At 42.2% G+C, this 21770-nt stretch overlaps 1 protein-coding gene across 2 annotated transcripts in view; it reads right to left on the bottom strand.

Annotated features, from left to right (window-relative positions):
• Positions 1–21770, bottom strand: part of LOC141144389 (villin-1-like) — a 165766-nt gene that overhangs the window by 21427 nt on the left and 122569 nt on the right. For both annotated transcript variants that reach the window (XM_073630035.1, XM_073630036.1), the window contains exons 8-15: positions 19681–19759; positions 19195–19293; positions 15615–15768; positions 14679–14779; positions 13501–13638; positions 12512–12670; positions 10902–11081; positions 5893–6038 (exon numbers count right to left, since the gene is read on the bottom strand). In XM_073630035.1, the coding sequence (XP_073486136.1) occupies positions 5893–6038; positions 10902–11081; positions 12512–12670; positions 13501–13638; positions 14679–14779; positions 15615–15768; positions 19195–19293; positions 19681–19759 (1056 nt within the window). The remainder of the gene's footprint in view (positions 1–5892; positions 6039–10901; positions 11082–12511; positions 12671–13500; positions 13639–14678; positions 14780–15614; positions 15769–19194; positions 19294–19680; positions 19760–21770) is intronic.

The following is a 21770-nucleotide window of genomic DNA, read 5'->3' on the forward strand; positions in this document are numbered from 1 at the left end:
TGGGGGCACAAACAGCAATAAAGGCCCTATTAGGTTCTCTAATCCCTCTCCACTCTGTCCGAAACAACAACAAAAAAAAAAGGCTTGCCTTTAGTTACACTTTGATTCTAACATTTATAAGTATTTTGCTTTGTTTTCATTTTTTTTTATAAACGTATGTCACATTAACCACTTCAACCCCGGAAGGTTTCCCCCCCTTCATGACCAGGCCATTTTTTGCGATACGGCACTGCGTTACTTTAACTGACAATTGCGCAGACATGCGACACTGTACCCTAATAAAATGTATGTCCTTTTTTTCCCACAAATAGAGGTTTCTTTTGGTGGTATTTGATCACCTCTGCGGTTTTTATTTTTTGCACTGCAAACAAAAAGACCAACAATTTTTTAAAAAAAAGAATATTTTTTATATTCACCTATAAAACATATACAGTAAAAAATCAAATTCCTTCATTTAGGCCAATATGTATTCTGCTACATATTTTTGGTAAAAAAAATCCCAGTAAGCATATATTGATTGATTTGCACAAAACTAGGGGATATTTTTATGGAATTTTTAATTACAGTGGATATAAAAAGTCTACACACCCCTGTTAAAATGTCAGGTTTCTGTGACATAAAAACAATGAGACAAAGATAAACCATTTCAGAACTTTTTCCACCTTTGATGTGACCTATAAATTGTACAACTCAGTTGAACAACAAACTAAAATGTTTTAGGTGGAGGGAAGTAAAAATAAAAAAACTAAAATAATATGGTTGCATAAGTGTGCACACCCTTAAACTAATACTTTGTTGAAGCACCTTTTGATTTTATTACAGCACTCATTCTTTTTGGGTATGAGTCTGAGTCTATCAGCATGGCACATCTTGACTTGGCAATATTTGCCTACTCTTCTTTGCAAAAACACTCCAAATCTGTCAGATTGCGAGGGCATCTCCTGTGCACAGCCCTCTTCAGATCACCCCACAGATTTTCAATCGGATTCAGGTCTGGCCTCTGGCTGGGCCATTCCAAAACTTTAATCTTCTTCAGGTGAAGCCATTCATTTGTTGATTTGGATGTATGCTTTGAGTCGTTGCCATGCTGAAAGATGAAGTTCCTCTTCATGTTTAGCTTCCTAGCAGAAGCCTGAAGGTTTTGTGCCAATATTGACTGGTATTTGGAACTGTTCATAATTCCCTCTACCTTGACTAAGGCCCCTGTTCCAGCTGAAGAAAAACAACCCCAAAGCATGATGATGTCACCACCACCATGCTTCACTGTGGGTATGGTGTTCATTTGGTGATGTGCAGTGTTGTTTTTGCACCAAACCTATCTTTTGGAATTATGGCCAAAAAGTTCAACCTTGGTTTCATCAGACCATAACACATTTTCCCACATACTTTTGGGAGACTTCAGATGTGTTTTTGCAAAATTTAGCCAAACTTGGATGTTTTTCTTCATAAGAAAAGGCTCCTGTCTTGCCACTCTACCCCATAACCCAGACATATGAAGAATACGGGAGATTGTTGTCACATGTACCACACAGCCAGTACTTGTCAGATATTCCTGCAGCTCCTTTAATGTTGCTGTAGGCCTCTTTGCAGCCTCCTTGACCAGTTTTCTTCTCGTCTTTTCATCAATTTTGAAGGGATGTCCAGTTCTTGGTAATGTCACTGTTGTGCCATATTTTCTCCACTTGATGATGACTGTCTTCACTGTGTTCCATGGTATATCTAATGCCTTGAAAATTCTTTTGTACCCTTCTCCTGACTGATACCTTTTAACAATGAGATCCCTCTGATGCTCTCTGCGGACCATGGCTTTTGCTGTAGGATGCGACTAAGAAAATGTCAGGAAAGACCTACTAGAACAGCTGAATTTATTTGAGGTTAATCAGAGGCACTTTAAATGATGGCAGGTGTGTACTGACTCCTATTAAATATGAGTCTGAATGTGATTGCTTAATTCTGAACACAGCTAAATTCCCAGTTATAATAGCGTGTGCACAGTTATGCAACCACATTATTTTAGTTTTGTATTTTTACCCCCCCCCCCCCCCCCAAAAAAAAAAAAAAAAAAAGATTTCAGTTTGTTTTTCAACTGAGTTGTACAGTTTATAGGTCACATTAAAGGAGAAGTATGGGGATGCAAAAATAGGTAGTACATGCTACCCTCATACCTGCACTGCATTTCTTTCTTTCCTTTAGTTTTTGCAGAATAGTCTTTTGAAGTGTCCAGAATCAGCCTCTAATGGTTCTTTTTCAGTTCAAAAATTTGCAGGGGGTGTACACAGCTCCACAATCCAGCCACTCCTTCAATCCCTCCCTCTGGAGGACATGTGGGTGTGTTTGGTAAAGAGGTGCACACCCAAAGTGCTATCTAGAATGAGCACGTTCTTCATGTGCCTCTGTTTCCAAGGCAACGTGTCCCCAGGTAAAACCCAGAAGCAGAGAGACCATGTGATACAAGTGAAGTCTCCTCACCTTTCCCTGGCTGTTATCTGCAAGCTCTCCTCTGCAAGACTCCAACATATTCCCTCCCCCTCTCCCCTCACTCATTCAAAGTTCATGTCAGCGTCTCCTCCAGCCGATGGGGGAGGGGAGAGAGTCACTGAAAACTTATCATGTACAGAAATGAACACTGTACAGAAGTGAGCTCTCTACACATAGCACTGTTTTATTTCAGAATAGTAGACATGGTGAGGAGCATAGTGACCTGTGCCCTGTGTCTGTTCTCTGAAATGTACACAGTGCTATGTGTAGGGAGCATACCTGTGTACAGTACATAGGAGACTGACAACTCCCCCACATCTAAAGTGACCCCATCCCCTATACTCATATACAGTCCCATTATCCCTATCCCCTGTACTCCTATACAATCCCATCATCCCCATCTCCTGTACTCCTATACAGTCCCATCATCCCCATCCCCTGTATTCCTATACAGTCCCGTCATCTCCTTCCCCTGTACTTCTATACAATCCCATCATCCCCATCCCTGTACAGCATGTGATGACTCTGTTTGGCATGTGATGGCTATGGCATGTGATGGCACTGTACGGCATGTGTTGGCACTGCACGGCATGTGATGGCACTGTACGGCATGTGATCCTGTAATACTCCATTTACAATGAAAGGAACATTATTGCTATAGGGGTACTACGTAATACACCAATTATGGGGGAGCAAAGCTCTGTCCATGTCTGAGGAGCTCTGTGCTTCAGTATGAAAATACAAGTAGATGTGAATGAAAAGTTTCATTGTCTCATAAAAATCCAGATAGTCAATAAAAGGATTCATTCACAATGTTGGCTCCAATTTTATTTCATTTTACTATACCAGTAATGCATGGAATGCCTGTGTGCCGTCAAATCCATATATGTATTCTGCTTTACAAATATATTGTTTTCACTCTGGTAGATACAAATATGTAGAGGACATTTACATACACAGAACCATCAGTGACTTCACCTGCCTTAGTCACTGAAGTGCTGATATCTCTGCCGATTCTTCTGACCATCGGAACAGGCTGCAGAGGAGGAGGTAGGTAGGAAAGGGGGGGGGGGGAGAAGGGAGGGGGAGAAGCTATGCTCTGTGAAGTCTCTGGAACGAGCAGAGAGCCGACCATCTGGGTGGATCCAGACTCCAGAGCCAGACCATTGGTGGTTTGATGTGTCATGAAAGTCTGTAGACCCTCCCACTGGTATTTAACTCGATTTTAACAGAATGGGGGCACTTCTGAGAGGACTGGAAAGATTTTTAGATATCAGCAGCTCACATAGAATAGATGTAAGCAAAAAAATGGAAACCCATACTTCTCTTTTAAAAGGTGGAAAAAGTTCTGAAATTATTTATCTTTGTCTCATTTTTTTACATCACAAAAACCTGACATTTTAACAGGGGTGTGTAGAATTTTTATATCCACTGTATTTAATTATTTTACTAGTAATGGCGGTGATCGCGGGACTGCGACATTGCAGCAGACACCTAACTGACACATTTGACACTTTTTGGTGACCAGTGACACTAATACAGTGATCAGTGCTAAATAATATCCACTGTCACTGTATTAATGACACTGTCAGGGAAGGGGTTAACATCAGGGGCAATCAAAGGGTTAAGTGTGTCCCTAGGGAGTGCTTTCTAACTGTGGGGGGAATGCTGTGACTGGATGAACACAGAGATCCGTGTTTCTGCTTACGATCGCCGGGTGCCGGTGGCCATCACGGCCGCCGAACCCGCTGATTTGCTCCCGTTGTGTCCAATCACAGCGGGAGCGGGTCGCTGGCGGGGCGCACATGCGCCCCAGACCACTGAACGAAATCACATACCTGTAGGTGATTTCGTGCAGAAGGGCCGCCCTGTCGCAGTATATCTGTGTGGGGCGGTCCTTAAGTGGTTAAAGCAGTAACACTGTTTATTGTATATGAAAAGATTAAATAAAATAGTAGTGACACCAGAGGGCGCCAAAGTAACACACTGTTTAAGGTAGCCTTAATTATAAGGCGCATAGAATAAGGGAATTTGCTGACTTGTCTATGAAAGGGTAGTCCAGGGGTCAGCAACCCTCTTCCACAGAAAGGAGAAGGCCAGCCTAAGCTCGTTTAAAGGGAGAGCCCGGGGTGAGCCACGGGGGGGGGGGGTGACGTGCCCTCCCGCTGCTTTGGATAACAGCCCAGCGGCTTCTTAGCTGCATCGGTTGTTGTCCCAAGAAAGCCGTCCGGGGTTAAAACGTCCACGGGCTGGGTGCACGTGAATTCATTACGTGCACTGGCGAGCCAGACATTTAGCAGTGGTGGGCTGGCTGCGGCCTGCAGGCCATAGGTTGCCGAGCCCTGGGGTAGTCTGCAAAGTTTGTTACCTTTCCGAATCAACAACATGAAAGATGCGTGTATATCAGGCGCCCCGACACCTCTTTCATGTTTGTTTCAGGAGAGTCACTCGCTATGTAGTGAAAAAGTAAGAATGGCAATCCTGGAACTTGTTTGGTCAAAAACAAATCAGCAATTACAACTCCCATATTTCTGATTCCAAATATTTTATTATTCGGTAGCAATAGGGCAAAGGAAAATGTGTGCAGTACCTGAAATGTAATCTCTTATGTGACATATAATAGTAATGAACATGGGCATAATTGTATGAATGCACAATAACACAACTATTATATATAAAGCAGCCTTCAGTGTACTTATGAACACCTTTTCTGGTTTGGAAAATAAGTCAGACATGCAGAAAATATTAGAGTGGACTAGCAGATAATAGTATTGTTTGCATTAATGTGGATGGACTGGTCATTGTTGTCAGCCAACTAGGGATCCCATATCTCTTGAATCTTTTCCAGACCATATTTTGGTTTGGTTAAACAGTATTCAGCTTAAAGGTTAAAGTGGTATTCAGCCCAAAATCAAAAATGTAATATATTGCAGTTTACCAATCCCTAATTGTGGTGGCTGCATTATTTTTCATTTTTTAGGCTTTATCCCCTATGTTTTCACCTGGTGACCTGGCCAGTAACACTCCTCCTGTATTAGAGTGCCCCCACTCTGGATGAAGAAGCACGGAAGTGGTGAGAGGGGAGTGTTAGATGTAGTAGCAGATTTACATACACTAAAAAATTTAACCCAGACTCCAGCTCACACTACAGCTACAGCAACAGTTGTGTTCCTGTTAGGATAAAGGTTTTACATAAATAAATAAAAGGTGATCATTGTATGCACCCCTGTTAATGGTAAATGGTTATTCTCAACACTCTAGCTGCTACATTTGCAGGACAGCTGGTTCTGTTGAAACAAAACAGACTTGCTGGATGGATCACCAGGTGAAAATAAAAGAAATAAAGCCTTAAAAAGAAAACTAATATTAGGATGTAAGTATAGGTGAAGGTAATTATACTGGAAGTGAATTTACCTTTTGTCACTTGAGTAAGGGGATTTTCCTCCCAGAGCCACCCAGAATTCATTAGGTTCCTGACCCTCAAGGATGGTTTGCTTGTCCTGCTTAGAGATTATATTGGCCACAGTCTTTGCCATTTCTCGCTCATCTCCACTGCAACCCTAAAGAGAATAAACAATATACAATATGATTTATATGACTAAATTGATATGTTTTGTCACACATTGAGCTCCTTGGAAAGTATGTCCTTCTATATAGTGTTTCATGCGATATCAGAAAGTAAGTGGAATGTATATGGATTCATTTAGCATTAGACATTTGATTTAAGAGTTACAACCATAACCACCCTCTGAAACATTCCGGGGCCTTCACATTTCAAAAATCACAATTCCCGTATTCACATTGTCCTGTTCAATAGAGAATGAGTTTTTTCTAGTAACTAGCAGGTTTTAGAACTCAGTTGCTGTTGTATTCTTGCGCTGCTAAAGCGGAGCTCCACCCAAAAGGGGAAGCTCCACTTTAAGGCCCCTCCCCCACCTCCTCTTTAACCACTTCAATACAGGGTACTATCGCACCTTCCTGCCCAGGCCAATTTTCATCTTTCAGTGCTGTCATTTTTCAAATGACAATTGCGTCAATAAAAGTTTTTCTTTGTTTTTGTTATAAAAGTTTGTAAATAAGTAAGTTTTCTCCTTCACTGATGGGCACTGATAAGTCGGCACCGATGAGGTGGTACCAATGAGATGGCACTGATAGGTGGAACTGATATGCGGTACTGTTGGGCATTGTTAGGCGGCACCAATGGGCACTCAGAGTTGGCACTGGTGGGCACTGATAGGCGACACTGATGGGCACTGAAAGGCTGCATTGATGGGCACTGATGGCTGGCACTGATAGGCATCACTGGTGGCACTGGCAGGCATTTTTCATTAGCACTGATTGGCAGCTGCCTGGGCACTGATTGGCATTTCCCTGGTGGTCTAGGGTGGCATACCTGGTGGTCCAGTGTGGTTGCCATCCCTGGTGGTCCTGGTGGCATCCTGGGTGGGCATTCGAGGGGGGCTGCAATGATAAACAATCAGCACAGACCCCCCCTGTCAGGAGAGCAGCCGATTGGCTTTCCTCTATTCGCGTCTGTCAGACATGAGTGAGCAAAAGCTGATCAACGGCTCTCCCTGTTTATATCGTGATCAGCCGTGATTGGACACAGCTGATCACGTGGTAAAGAGTTTCTGTCAAAGACTCTTTACCTAGATCAGAGTTGTAGTGTGTCAAACTGACACGCCGTGACAAAGATCGGCGCGCAACAGCTTGATATCCTGACAACATTATATGATCAGGATCAGGTCAGGTCAGGATATCCCAACCACTTTGCTGATGTCATTTTGCTATGTGGTGGGTGGCAAGTGGTTAAGCAATAACACTGGGGCGGGGGGAGCCAGTACCTGGTTTTGAAAGGTACCTGCTCCTACTGCCGCTCGGATCGTCTAGGCGAATGTTCTCCTCTCCCCCCTCTCTCCCTGTAGTTTTCTGGGGCATGTCATAGGTCCCAGAAGACTGCGGGACAATTCACAATGCGCGGTTCACTCATGCACAGTGGCCACCTGGCTGTGAAACGTCAAGGTGTCACAGCCGGGTGCCCATAGTTGAGATGCCGGGGACCAAAGACTGCTCGGGTGAGAACATCGCTGGATCCTGGGACAGGTGAGTGCCTGTTTATTAAGGCTGAGTTCACACTATCTCCGCATGCGGCTCACAGCAGGGGTCCGGTGCGTCCATGTTAACCAGTTCAGGTCCGATTTCAGCTCGTATTTTTGGCTGAATTCAGACCTGAAACGGACCAAAGGACGTACAGGACTCCTGTTCAAATTCGCACTGGAGCCGCAGCAGAGATGTCTGAACCGGTTCCAGTTCGCAATAGTGTGAACCCAGCCTAAAAGTCAGCAGCTACATTTTTTATTTTAATTTAAATTTTTACAAAGGTGACTGGAGATCCTCTTTAATGCCTATTACACACAATGAGAAAATTGGACAAAAAATACTGCTTTCTATGATAATCTGATCGTTAGTACACAGAGCCCACCATGACAGTTCATGCAAAATTATCCGAAGGGATAAACAAAAAAAGTTCTCTCATACAATACTAGAAATAACGATTTTCATTTAATCAGTACAGTATTCATCAGAAAAAAAGCGAGTGACCAAGACCACGCATGCTCGAAAACAAAAGAATACATTATAATACAACACATTTTATCACTTCTGAAGTTGTATTCCGTCATACAAGATTTTCCTAACCTTAGTAACCTTTTCATTTTCGATATTAGACTAGCATGCAGAAAAAAAAAAAAAAAAGAAGGATGATCATTCATTCGATATTCTCATTATGTATACGAGGCTTAAGAGAAGTTCATCAAGCACTGATGACTACTGTTCAGATTGAATTGTGAAGATGTGACTCTTATTTAAGCTCTTATGCCGTGTACACAGGGGCGGACTTTTCGGCATCAAAGGTCCGACGGTCTTTCCTACGGACTTCCGACGGACTTTCGAACGAACGGACTTGCCTACACTTGATCACACCAAAGTCCGGCGGATTCGTACGTGATGACGTACACCGGACTAAAATAAGAACCTTCATAGCCAGTAGCCAATAGCTGCCCTAGCGTCGGTTTTCGTCCATCGGACTAGCATACAGACGAGCCGATTTTTCGACCGGACTCGAATCCATCGGAAAGATATGAAATATGTTTTAAATTTAAAGTCCGTCTAATTTTCGACCGAAAAAGTCCGCTGCAGGTCCGATGAAGCCCACACACGGTCGGAATGTCCAACGGATTAGTTCCGTCGGACCAGTCTGGTCGAAAAGTCCGTCCATGTGTACACGGCATAAGTTGACCTGGAGGCAGGCCCTAGGACTTTCTTCTTGTTGTCTTTGAATGATGTTCTGTTCAGCCAAGATATTTCCACCCAGGTCCTTTGACAAAAGATTGGCCTTTGTCTATCCGGGCGTTGTCGACAGGGCCACCCACCGCACAAATTTTGGCTGATTAAGCAAGACTTGGCTGAAATTGTATGCGTGTATGGCCAGCTTAATGTGCAAGTAAACCCTTCTATTGTTTTCAGCCAAGGAAGCTGTCATCTTGGCGTCTGGTTAATCTTCAACTGCCATGATGCTGCACATGTGATCCGTTATGACACCGGCCATTGGATGGTTTGACAATTTGGTTGAGAGCACAACTAATGTGACAGTTAGGCCTCATGCACACGAGACGTTAAACTTGCGTTCAGAGGCAGTTGGACACGTTTTTCAACTGCACCTGAACCCATTCAATGTTATCCTATGTGTCCATGTACACAGTCTCGTTTTTTTGGCATTTTTAGGCAGTTGCGTTTAACCTGGTTTTTCCAGAAGCAAAAAATGGGTTCAGACGCAAAAGTTTTCCACGTTTCAGACGCCAAACACGGCTAAACGCCGATACCGCGTTTAGCCACGTTTGCGTTTATAGGTGTTTTTACAACCCGAATTTAGGGCCCCATATCTCTGGGCCACTTGGTGCTAGGAACCCCAAATTTGGTATGCAAATACAGTGCACTACAACATATCCAAATTTGGGGTTCCTATCACCAAGTGGCCCCCGAGATATGGGGCCCCAAAGTCAGGTTGGAAAATGTAATTCTCTGCTGCAGAAAAGTGCTTGACATTTTGCGACCCAACTTTGGGGCCCCATATCTCGGGCGGGGACACTTGGTGCTAGGAACCCCACATTTGGTGTGCTAACACAGTTGGACTAACACTATAACATATCCAAATTTGGGGTACCTAGCACCAAGTGGCCCCGAGATATGAGGCCCCAAAGTCAGGTCGGAAAATGTCATTCTCTGCTGCAGAAGTGCTTGACATTTTGCAACCCGACTTTGGGGCCCCGTATCTCGGGCGGAGACACTTGGTGCTAGGAACCCCAAATTTGGATATGTTGTAGTGCTAGTTCCACTGTGTTAGCACACTAAATTTGGGGTTCCTAACACCAAGTGACCCCGAGATACAGGGCCCCAAATTGTCATTCTCTGCTCTGCAGACGCTTTAGACACAGACGCAGTAAAACGCGGCTAAACGCGGCATGCAAACGTGGCAAAACGGGCGTTTCTAAATGCCAGTTTCAGCCTTTAAAAACGTGTTCAGCAGAGTTTGCACCAGCGTCTCGTGTGCATGAGGCCTTACATTTCCGGCATGTGTCGGGAATGTAATTGTTCTTTGAAACTGTTAAATCAATGGGTTTACTTCCGCTTTAACAGATTTTCCTCCTATTAGAATATATCTGCATCAAATATAAATTCACAAGCACCACTCATGAACTACACAGCAACTGTAATGAAATGTGCAGCATTTATGTGTACAAATTATGCATTTCTCATCTGAACTAACAAGATATCTTTTATTCAACAGACAGATTTAGTGATTACATGGCAACAGCAAAATACAGATTATACGCAGCCGCTGCATTAATGCTGACTTTCAGGCAAACTCTAAATAAATACATCAGTTATTGCAGTTATGTATTTATTAAACATCATTAAATGTATTTTACATTTAATTAGTACAAGTACCTGAATTTGTCTTAAAACCAGGCTTTTGTAATTCCCTGTACAGCAACACTGAGAGAGTGAGGGGCAGCAGTAGATACCAATTAGTTTCTGCAGCACAAACATGTGCAGATGTTAAAACATGCAGACAGAAGGAATGGCCTAATCAGTATGCTGCTGCTATTTCATTGTCCAATCTGCAGGTTGGGTTTTTTTCACATATGTTTTATTTCAAGCTGTGCTGCTGCAGCGGAGTTGGAGGATCTGGCTGTGCTGTCTGTCAGGTCATACTGGCCTCACAGAATCACAATCTTCTGGCAGGCCAAACATATGTCAGCTGTGTATTTAGATGCCTGCCTGGAGTTCATTCACCTTTAAAATGCATAGCGTGAACATTTCTTGTCAACCTGTAGTTTTACATATTTAAATAATGCACATACCTTTCCACACCACAGGTAACACACAGAATCAGTCTTCAGCACAAAGACGTCATTGGAATTAAGAGACGCTGCTCTGGCCGGGACCTCTGTGGCCTTTGTGTTGTATTCATCCGTTCCTCTAACCTGGAACAGTCTGATAGGAGGCTCTGGTTGTACTTTATCAGTTCGACTTGTTCCTCCCTACACAAAATATGAACATATTATTTAAAGAATACACATAAATACCTACTCAGCTCTAAGGCTTGTTTTTAATCAGAAATTGCACTAATAAGATAAAACTGCAGGAAAAGAAATTTATATTTATATTAAATTATAATATGGCAATAAAATGTCTGATTTACACAAATCAGCCATAACTTTATGACCACTGACAGTTTAAGTGGATGCCATTGATTGTATCGTTACAATTAGATCTGAAAGTGGGTGGGATATATTAGGCAGCAAGTAAACATGTTGTCCCTGAAGTTGTTGTGTTGAAAGCAAAAACAAAAACAGACATTGCAGTTTGTTGTGTATAGGGCTGCATAGCTGCAGACCAGTCAGGGTGGCCATGCTGACCCATGTCCACAGCCAAAAGTGCCTAAAATGGGCACATGAGCATCAGAACTGGAAAACAGAGCAATGGAAGAAGGTGGCATGCTCTGATGAATCCCATTTTCTTTTTGGATGGCTGGGTGTATGTGCTTAACTTACCGGGGGAAGAGGTGGCACCAGAATGCAGTATGGGAAGAAGGAAAACCAGTGGAGTCAGTGTGATGGCTTGTGCAATGTTCTGCTGGGAAACCTTGGGTTCTGCCCTACATGTGGATGTTACTTGACATGTACCATCTACCTAAACACTGTTGCTAACCAAGTACACCCCTTCATGGAAATAGTTTTTCCCTAATGGCAGTGGTCTCTCAGCAGAATAATGTGCTTTGCAACAATGCACAAATGGTTAAAGAATGGTTTGAGGAACAATATAGTGGGTTTAAGGTGTTGTCTTGGCTTCCAAATTCTCCAGATTTCAATCCAATCTAGCATCGGTGGGATGTGCTTGAAAAACAAGTCCAATCCATGGAGGCCCCAATGTGCAACTTGCAGGACTTAAAGGATCTACTACTGACGGAATGGTGTCAGATACCACAGCATTCCTTCAGAGGTCTAGTGGCATCCATGCCTCGACGGGTCAGGGCTGTTTTGTTAACAAAAGGGCGACCTACTCAATATTAGGGGGTAGTCATAAAGATATGGCTGATCGATGTTTATTTATAATGTGCCTAAAAATACAATTTTCAGTGGCTTTTGAAACTGAACTGATATTTCTAATAAGGTACTTTAAACCCAGAATTGATTGTGGCTGGATCATATTAAGTACCTGGCTTCAGGTCCTTTTGTCTTGTGCCCAGTGCTAAATCCATATGTAAACCAGCACACGTCTTACTGTGTTCAGCTAAACCTGTTATATGATCCAGATTGCTGGAGGTCTTGCAAAAGTGACATTTGGATTGCTTGCTATGCTAACATCAGTCTGTTTTATATGCATTATATACAGTATTATGAATATGTGTCAAAATCTGTTTTAGCATTCCAGACTTATTATTCCAATAGGTTAAAAATATAAATGTAACCTCGTATATGATCATCTTTCCTTTGAAGATAGCTTGGAAATGTTTTGGCTCCTTCCCCATTGTCACACGTATTTGAACAGGCTGGTCTTGGTACTTGCGGTCCAGTTCTACTGCATGAAAGGCACATGCTGTGATCTCATCTTGAGTAGCATGGCGGCCCTGTCAAAGGACAAATATTAACACATTTATTACACTGACATTGTGTAGGGAGGAAATAACCCACGTTACACTCATAGCTCCATGTGACAAGCAAAGGGGACCTCAATGTACAGATCTGCCGAACAACATTCTGCTGTATAAAGAAAACTTATAGCTGACCTCAGGGCAAACAGCTAAATACACTTATTAAATACATATTCGTGAGCTTTTGTACTGACCAATGAATATGCATTTTTGGCTATCCAGTCCTGAGATGTATACAGCTCTGCCACGCAGCACAGCCCTGTTTGGTAGGGAAGGAAACCTGATTTTTCTCTGCTGCTTTCCAGTAATACTTACAGGTCTCCTTCCCACTCCTTATCCTTCTATCAGTCTGCTCTCGCTTCCTATCAGCATGCTCCTTGTACTAAAACGCAACTGATTGGTTAATGATTGTGCTTTTCCCTCCCCATGTCTGAGCTCTGCTGTACAGAGACTGCACGACAGATACCAGGTGAAAGTTACGTACTTCCACTGCTTGTGGAATGTAAGGATGTATTGATGAGCACAGATATGTGATTCTTTTTGTCTATTATATCTGCCTGGGGTACAGGTTTAAATCGGGTTTGCAATACAAGGCAAAGTCAAGGGAAATGGTGGGCAGTGATTTCTAGCAATCAATTTGTTTTCAATGGTTTAGAGATGTCAACCCAATATACCTGCTGGTTGCTGCGAGTTTACAGGATGCTTTTCTTATAACTTAAATATTAAATGAAAGATATATTATTGATTTTTCCTTACTTATGACTAATTTATTTGCAGACTTCTTTTAAATGGAATATCTCACTTACCAGCCACATGTATAGCAAGTAATTTGGCTTCCCAGATTTAACGTAGGTATACAGCACTAAGTAGCAATCCCCTCCGTAGAATCTTCCATATGTTTTTGGATCAACTTCTTTAAGCTCCAGGTTTTCCACTCTCCAGACCTGTGAAGGAAAGTTTTTTATTTTCTAAGCTATAAAGACAACCATAAAGGATTGAAAATGTAAAGCCTTCGCACTACTATGATAAATTGGTGAATGAATAAAATTGCTGAATTCCAATCAGCTAAGGCGTCTGAACGCCGCTCTCACATCACCCTGAAGAAGTCACGTGATGACGTAACGCGTAGGGAGTGGCCGGAGACTGAGTGATACCAGGAAGTGATGTGAGAGCGGCGTTCAGACGCCTTAGCAATTGTTTTTGCCTGTCGTTTTATTTATCATTGTAAGAGTCCATTTTTTGAACCTTTTTTAATAAAGCTTGTGTACCTTAACATACTACACTATTGGGGCTTTCTCTCTCTCTCTCCCATCCTTGTTCACCGCCATCCCGTTCCCCCCCCCACACTCTGCGGAGGATACAAGGACATAAGACTTTGATGGGCAGTGATATCTGGGAGATCTGTTGCATGAAGTAGAGGACCCCCTGGTGGTAGAAATTAATAGAGCGGAGAATACTCGTATTTAAGAATATATGCTGACACTTCAGAGAATTACAGTCTCACATACGACGGCACTGAGGACCCCCTGGTGGTAGAGGTTGGAATAACATCACACAACGGACCTTATACCATCACTATATGCCGTTTTAAACAGTTTATGAAGGTGAGGGCTCTGAGAGCATAATCTGTGAGATTTTAACTCCTTCTTATCCATCGAACTTTACATTGGAACTCTTTTTGTTATTCTTTGCCCCTTTTGTGGACCTTTTTTTTTGGATAGTCTGGTCAAGAGATTAATAATATATTTAACCCAGTTGCCCTTGTTATATATTATATATGAATTTTTATTGTGTACACTTTTTAACACTGTTTTCAATCATTTGATGAATTTGACACTTTATTGGTTTATTTTATGTAGTGAATATTTTTTCATATACACTGTAGCGTGGAATCACTTTTATAATTAACCATAAAGGATTCACATGAGTTATTTTCTACGGAAGTTCACTACTAATAATGGTCACCCATGAATTGCTGACTCACCTGCACATTCCCAGAAGCATCATCCACCATCCTCTGTTCTGCTGCTAACTCTGGTCTGGCGTACAACTGGTTAATGTCAAATTTAACTTGATCCACCTTGGCTGAAAACATTAAACTTGCCGTTAGAATACACCAACATAAAACATGTTATGCCATGCGTAGTCATCATCTCCATCCTAAATCTCCATCCTCTCCATCCATAAATACAGCAATAGGGAAGATTTACTAAAACTGGTGCACAGAATCTGGTGCAGCTGTGCATAGTAACCAATCAGCTTCCAGGTTTTATTGTCAAAGCTTAACTGAACAAGCTGAAGTTAGAAGCTGATCGGTTAATATGCACAGCTGCACCAGATTCTGTGTGCTTCAGTCTTAGTAAATCTCCCCCATATGTAGATGTTAAGATTTTTCTGAAATGTTTGTTAAAGCGGAGCTCTGCTTTAAAAAAAAAAAATTAAAAGTCAGCATCTACAAATACTGCAGCTGCTGACTTTTAATAATCGGACAATTACCTGTCCCAGGGTCCAGTGATGCGGGGGATCAAAGCCCCGCTCGTCTCCCCCTCCGCTCGGCAGCGCCGGCATAGTAACTGTGGGCGCCCGGCTGTGGCTTCACAGCTGGAGACCCACCACGCATGAGCGAGCCGTGCCGCGCGCCGTGACTGGCCACGCAAGCATCTGGGACCTGTCACGTGTCCCAGATGATTGCCTAGAGGGAGCGGGCAGAGCTGATCTCCCTTCTGGCGCCGAAGGAAGTAATGTAAGGAGCTGAGGTGAGTAAGGAGGCAGATTATGAGGGACCCCCTAGCCACATGCATTAAGAGGTGAGTAAAAAAAAAAAATTCTCCAAATGTTTTTTTTTACTTTATTTCATGCACATTAATGACATTTTTTTTTTTTTGGGTGGAACTCCACTTTAACTTGTAAGAAATCATACCAATCTTCCCCAAGCTGTATGCCTTTCCAAGTCCTTGTGTCTCTCCAAAGTCCCTCCAGTTCTGAAATAATTGTTTGAACGTGGCAGACTCGGCTCCGTCATTCACAACCTCCACATTAGTAGTAGCAGGGTATCCCTTGGCTTGGATGAAGCCCTACAAGTAATAAATAATAAACATCATATAGTAAATATCAAAATGTCGTATATTAAAATATTGCTATGATGTGCTCTCGCCCGATGACTTATCAAAATCCAACAGTTTTACATGGCAGTCATGTTCGAGTTTGATATGCGTTAAGAAATGAGTATAGAGTCACAGGTAATCATACTGCTTTATTTCTCATTTTTGGGAATTTGGGTTGATCAGATCCAGATGTATTAATAGCTATAGTAGGCCTGTGCCTTTAGGTAGTAGGGGCGTCTTTCCTTGTATAGGTATTAGCCATTCTATCTTTTTATGTTATCAATAGAACTACAGCCATCTTGTATAAGATTAGTTAAACATTGTTATAATATTCTAAGCCAGGTTGGAACCAGTAAAACAAGAATTTGTAAATGTGGTGACCCTGGCAGAAGGGTTTTAGTTTGGGAACCAAGGATTATATGTCTGTAGGCTCCTGTGATAGAAATTTGGACCTGAGGTTGAATGAGTAATAAAATGCACGCTTTTTGTATAACCTCTATGTTTTGTAAAAGTGAAATATACTTTTCTATTGAGCGCACTTTTCCAGGAATTCATCACCTCTCCCTGCCATAATATAAATACACTCCTTACCCAGCTCTTGAACAACTGTTGCCCAGCAATCAGTGTTATATCGTCACTAAACCACAAATGCTAAGACGAACGTGTGTAAGATGCAGTGGCCTCCACTGTCTTCCCCAGAGCCTCTCACATACTCTTCTACCCCCTCCCAGACAGCTTTCACTGCACTCTTACTTACCACAACCACATACCCAGGTTCCCATTATAACCACCTAAATCTTTAAATATCCTAACTATCCCTTCCCCTGTGCCACAAACTCTAACCCAATACCCATCACCTCCGAGATGTCATACCCCCCTATCTACTTGGATCTCCAGCTGTACCCCAGAAGACTTTGAAATCCAACTTATACCATAAGCACCCCTCAGTGGGGCCTTACCCAAAAAGCTTGATGGAGTGGAAGCAAAGAACCTTGCTGTGCCGTGCCCTCTCCCCATCCAGGACAGACAAAATTCATGGAATGGATATCCTACTTTTGTTCTTGCAAAGTTCCCCTATGACTGCTTAATGTTACCTCTAGGTTTGATAACACAATGACACCTACCCTGCTAAATTCTGCTGATTAAGTAACAGTTACCTTCTGTACCATACTATTGTACTGCCTTCAGAATTTTATTAAAAAATAATAAAAATACTTAAAAAAAAAAATCACAATTGTTTATGCATATACTTTCTATCAGTCGCTGAAAACCAAGAAGCCAAGCATCACCATGGCAGCCAGGGAACTAGCATTTTAGAAGGTTTGGGGCGATAGTCCACATATTTTTCTAATAACAGGTGCACCTTGGCTTCTTGGCAGACTTTGGGCTATTTCATCAAGGGTTATGTTTCAGGTATGGGTGGATGCTATTGGTCTGAATTTTCCCATTACTTCTTATGCTTTAGAACTACAGAGCTGAGATGACCTTAAAAAACAAATTATTTTGCAATCCCAGAAAAACACACTTTAAATTCAATGATAATCAAAAGTATGCCACCAAGTTAGAAAAAAAGGTCACGTCTGCAAGTACTAAATAACCTGCCTTCATCTATCTATGCGGGCATTATTAATATAAATTCCTTGTCAACATTGCTGTAAACATTTTATTTGTTATTATGTCATTGTTCATATTGTGTCCTCTGTCGGATCTTTTAATGTCTTACTTCTTAATAAACTAAAAAATTTTATATATATTCTTGTCTATATCCTTCTGGTACCGCAATAGTCCTAAACCTTCTGAAAGAGGCAGGACCCAATTGGAGAGGCCCTTGCTGCCCTCTCTTTCAACCCAATATTGCTTAAATTCAATGATACCACAGACGAGTTGTGACCAGGCACATTGCACCAGATTTAATTCCTGTGAGATTAGTATAACATAGCAAGTTAAATTTTTTTAACATATTGGGGGAGATTTCATAAAACTGGTGAAGCTCTGCATAGAAACCAGCTTCCAGGTCTTATTATCAAAGTTTAATTGAACAAGTTGAAGTTAGAAGCTGATTGGCTACTATGCACAGCTGCACCGGAGTGTAATGCCCTGTACACACGGTCGGATTTTCCAATGGAAAATGTGTGATAGGACCTTGTTGTCGGAAATTCTGACCGTGTGTGGGCTCCATCACACATTTTCCATCGGATTTTCCGACACACAAAGTTTGAGAGCAGGATATAAAATTTTCCGACAACAAAATTCGTTGTCAGAAATTCTGATCGTGTGTACACAAATCTGACGCACAAAGTGCCACGCATGCTTAGAATAAATTAAAAGACAAAAGCTATTGGCTACTGCCCCGTTTATAGTCCCGACGTACGTGTTTTACGTCACCGCGTTCAGAATGATCGGATTTTCCGACAACTTTGTGTGACCGTGTGTATGCAAGACAAGTTTGAGCCAACATCCATCGGAAAAAATCCATGGATTTTGTTGTCGGAATGTCCGATCAATGTCTGACCGTGTGTACAGGTCATAAGTGTTCCATTTATAGTAGATTTCTCCCATTATTTCAAGCCAACCTATTCAGCAGACTTTGAAGTCAAGCACACAAAGATTCGTTCACGGGCAAGCGTAAATTTATTGCTCAAGTTTTTTGTTCCAAAAAGTAACAGTAAGATTATAAGGGTATATCAAGCAGTAATTACAGCCAATTTCCAGACCTTGTACACGGGGCAGTCCAGCTGCATTGTGTCCCTCACTGCATTTTAGAGCACCCTGGGAGGTCAGGTGCAACGTCCAGTCCCACTGCAGACAGCCTGTCAAAGTCTATGGCTGGCTGCGGCTGAATGCTGCACTGAGTGGTTGCAGTGCTAAGGGCCCTGTACGTTCAGGAACAAAGATCCACAACGAAGAAGACCTGACACTCCCTCACTGTTACTAAGTATTTACACTGGTCCTGCCTTGGAAGCAGACTTCAATCCACCTGGCAGTGCACCATGAAAATCTGGTTTTGCCTGGCTGCTAATACAATCCCAAGGGCAATAATCAGGGGGCCTATTGTAGATTAAGCAGTAATCATTAGCAAGTATCACGTAGGATTTTTACATACTTCGAAAAAAAGGTGCTCAGTCATAGGGTTCAAAACTTAAAAACCTTTGCAAAATGTAACACTTAAATTATTATTACTCCCTGCAATCTTTAGGGCCTGTTGGTCCAACTGCCTGATAGAACAAGCTTCAGACATACTTTACTCCATCACAGTGACTTTAAATCAGATCACCCATTAAATATCGTACAGCAAAGACCCTCTTCTGTGGTTGTATATGATCTTTAATATTTTAATAAATATAGATATCAATGTTATATACAGTGCAGAGCTCATTCCTGGATTGAATTACTTACTACTGCTCGACTGAAAGCTGCCTTCTTCTCTTCAGCACTGGAATCTTTACCTCTCCAGACAAAAATCTTTACTCCTCCTTGATCCAGGATGTGGCAGTCCTGTAGAATGAAGTATACATCGGTCACATAATGGTGCCATAATGGGTATAATTATGATTATGGTGCGATTTATTGATTTCTTCACAATATTTTCCTAATTGTATATTGGTGCAGGTGATGGAGCCAACTCTGCCATGTTACAATATACATCTAGAGACAGCTTCCATGCTACAAGAGACAATGATTGACCGCTAATATGTTACCAGGAACTATCAGAGACCACTGAGCAACCATTGTCATGTCACAAGAGAGTGATTGACTGGCATGATGTTACAAAAGACGTATGAATGACGCCACCATGTTGTAAGAGACTAAAACATGTTAACACAAAGCTACTAAAATTAGTCCATATGACCACACAGTTTTGCTTCTATAAAACACACTTACCTGGTGCTGCAGCAAATCCTGAGTAAGAGGTTTTGTTGCAATTTCTTGTACTACCAAATCCCCATCTTTTTCAAAAACACTGTAAAAAAGAAATCATTTTAGATTGAAAGACTGCTACAATACTTTGATAAAAATTATATATATATATATATATATATATATATATATATATATATATATATATATATATATATACACACTGTATATACAGTACTGTGCAAAAGTTTAAGGCAGGTGTGAATGAAATTCTGTAAAGTAAGAATGATCTCAAAAAATATATATTTTATTTGTTTATTCATTTACAAGATGCAAAATCAGCAAACAGAAGAAAAATCTAATCAAAATTTGGTGTAACTATCCTTTGGCTTCAAATTAGCATCAATTCTTACACTTGAACAAAGTCAGGGATTTTGTAGGATAAGACCCCTTTCGCACTGGGTCGTTTTGCAGGCGCTATTGCGCTAAAAATAGCGCCCGCAAACCGACCTGAAACAGCCACTGCTTTCTCTCCAATGTGAAAGCCCTGAGGCTTTCACACTGGAGCGGTGCGCTAGCAGGACAGTAAAAAAAGTCCTGCTAGCAGCATCTTTGGAACGGTGAAGGAGCGTTGTGTATACCGCTCCTCCACCGCTCCTGCCCATTGAAATCAATGGGGCACCGCCGGCAAACCGCCTCTGCAGAGGTGCTTTGCGGTGGTATTTAACTCTTTCTTGGCCACTAGTGGGGGGTAAAACCACCCCGCAATCGGCCAAATAGTGCCGCAAATCCAAAGGTAAAGCGCCGCTAGAAATAGCGGCGCTTTACCGCCAATGCACCTCCCACCCCAGTGTGAAAGGGGACTTAGAGTCAGGTGTATGATTAACCAATTGCATCAACTGAGAGATCTCCTGCTGAGCTGGTGGACTCAGTGGCAGCGGATCCGTCTTGTGTGAATGAGGTCTTAGGTTTGACCTCATTATATATGGTTTTGGTTAATCTGAAGACAAAAATCTGCAGAAAATCTAATAGTGTGTATGAGGTCTTAGGTGAGGTTGTAGAAGACAGTTTCATGTCACAGGTCATACATCATGGCAAGACTGAGTACATCAATAAGACACAAGGTAGCTATACTGCATCAGCAAGGTCTCTCCCAGGCAAAGATTTCAAAGCAGACTGGGGTTTCAAAATCTGCTGTTCATGCTCTTTTGAAGAAGCCCAAATAAGCGGACAGCATTGAGGACTGTAAACGCAGTGGTCGGCCAAGGAAACTTAATGCAGCAGATGAAAGACATATGCTTACTTCCCTTCAACATCTGAAAACATCAAACAAGTGAAGCTGTAAGGCCAACTATTTATCAAGGATGATTTTAGGTACCAGATGGGGGGGGTCAGTAGGGTTGCCACCCCATCCCTTTAAACCCAAACACATATGAATTACACAAATTCTGAGACTAATTTATTTCAGATAAGACACCAAGTGATAGCTATGAGTAAGCGCTCCGCAGAGCGTGAAACGCATTAGCTGATTATCTGTACATTCTATCCATGGTGCTTTGTACATGATTTGTTCCTGATTTTACAATAAAGAAATTTCGTTGACTTATATTCTCCTGGTGTGCGGCTGTCCGGACTTTTTTCTTCCCTCACAACAAAGACACCAAGTGAGTTTAATTATTACCTTAACCACTTGCCGCCCGCCACATAGCAGAATGACGGCGGCAAAGTGGTTTTAATACCCTGACTGGGCGTCATATGACGTCCGAAGGATATTGAGCCACTGCGTGCCCCCGGGGGCGTGCATCGCGGCAATCGTTGTTGCAGGGTGTCAGTCTGACACCCCTCAATACCAATCTAGGTAAAGAGTCTCTGACGGAGACTCTTTACCACGTGATCAGCCGTGTCCAATCACGGCTGATCACAATGTAAAAAGGAAGAGCCGGTGATCGGCTTTTCCTCACTCGTGTCTGACAGAGGCGAGTAGAGGAGAGACGATCGGCTGCTCTCCTGACAGGGGGGGTCTGTGCTGATTGTTTATCAGCACAGCCCCCCCTCAGATCCTACCCAGGACCACCGGGGAAGTGCCCAGGACCACCAGGGAAACCGCACAGGAC

This window comes from Aquarana catesbeiana, linkage group LG05 (genome assembly GCF_042186555.1).
Source record: "Aquarana catesbeiana isolate 2022-GZ linkage group LG05, ASM4218655v1, whole genome shotgun sequence".
Lineage (NCBI taxonomy): Eukaryota > Metazoa > Chordata > Amphibia > Anura > Ranidae > Aquarana > Aquarana catesbeiana.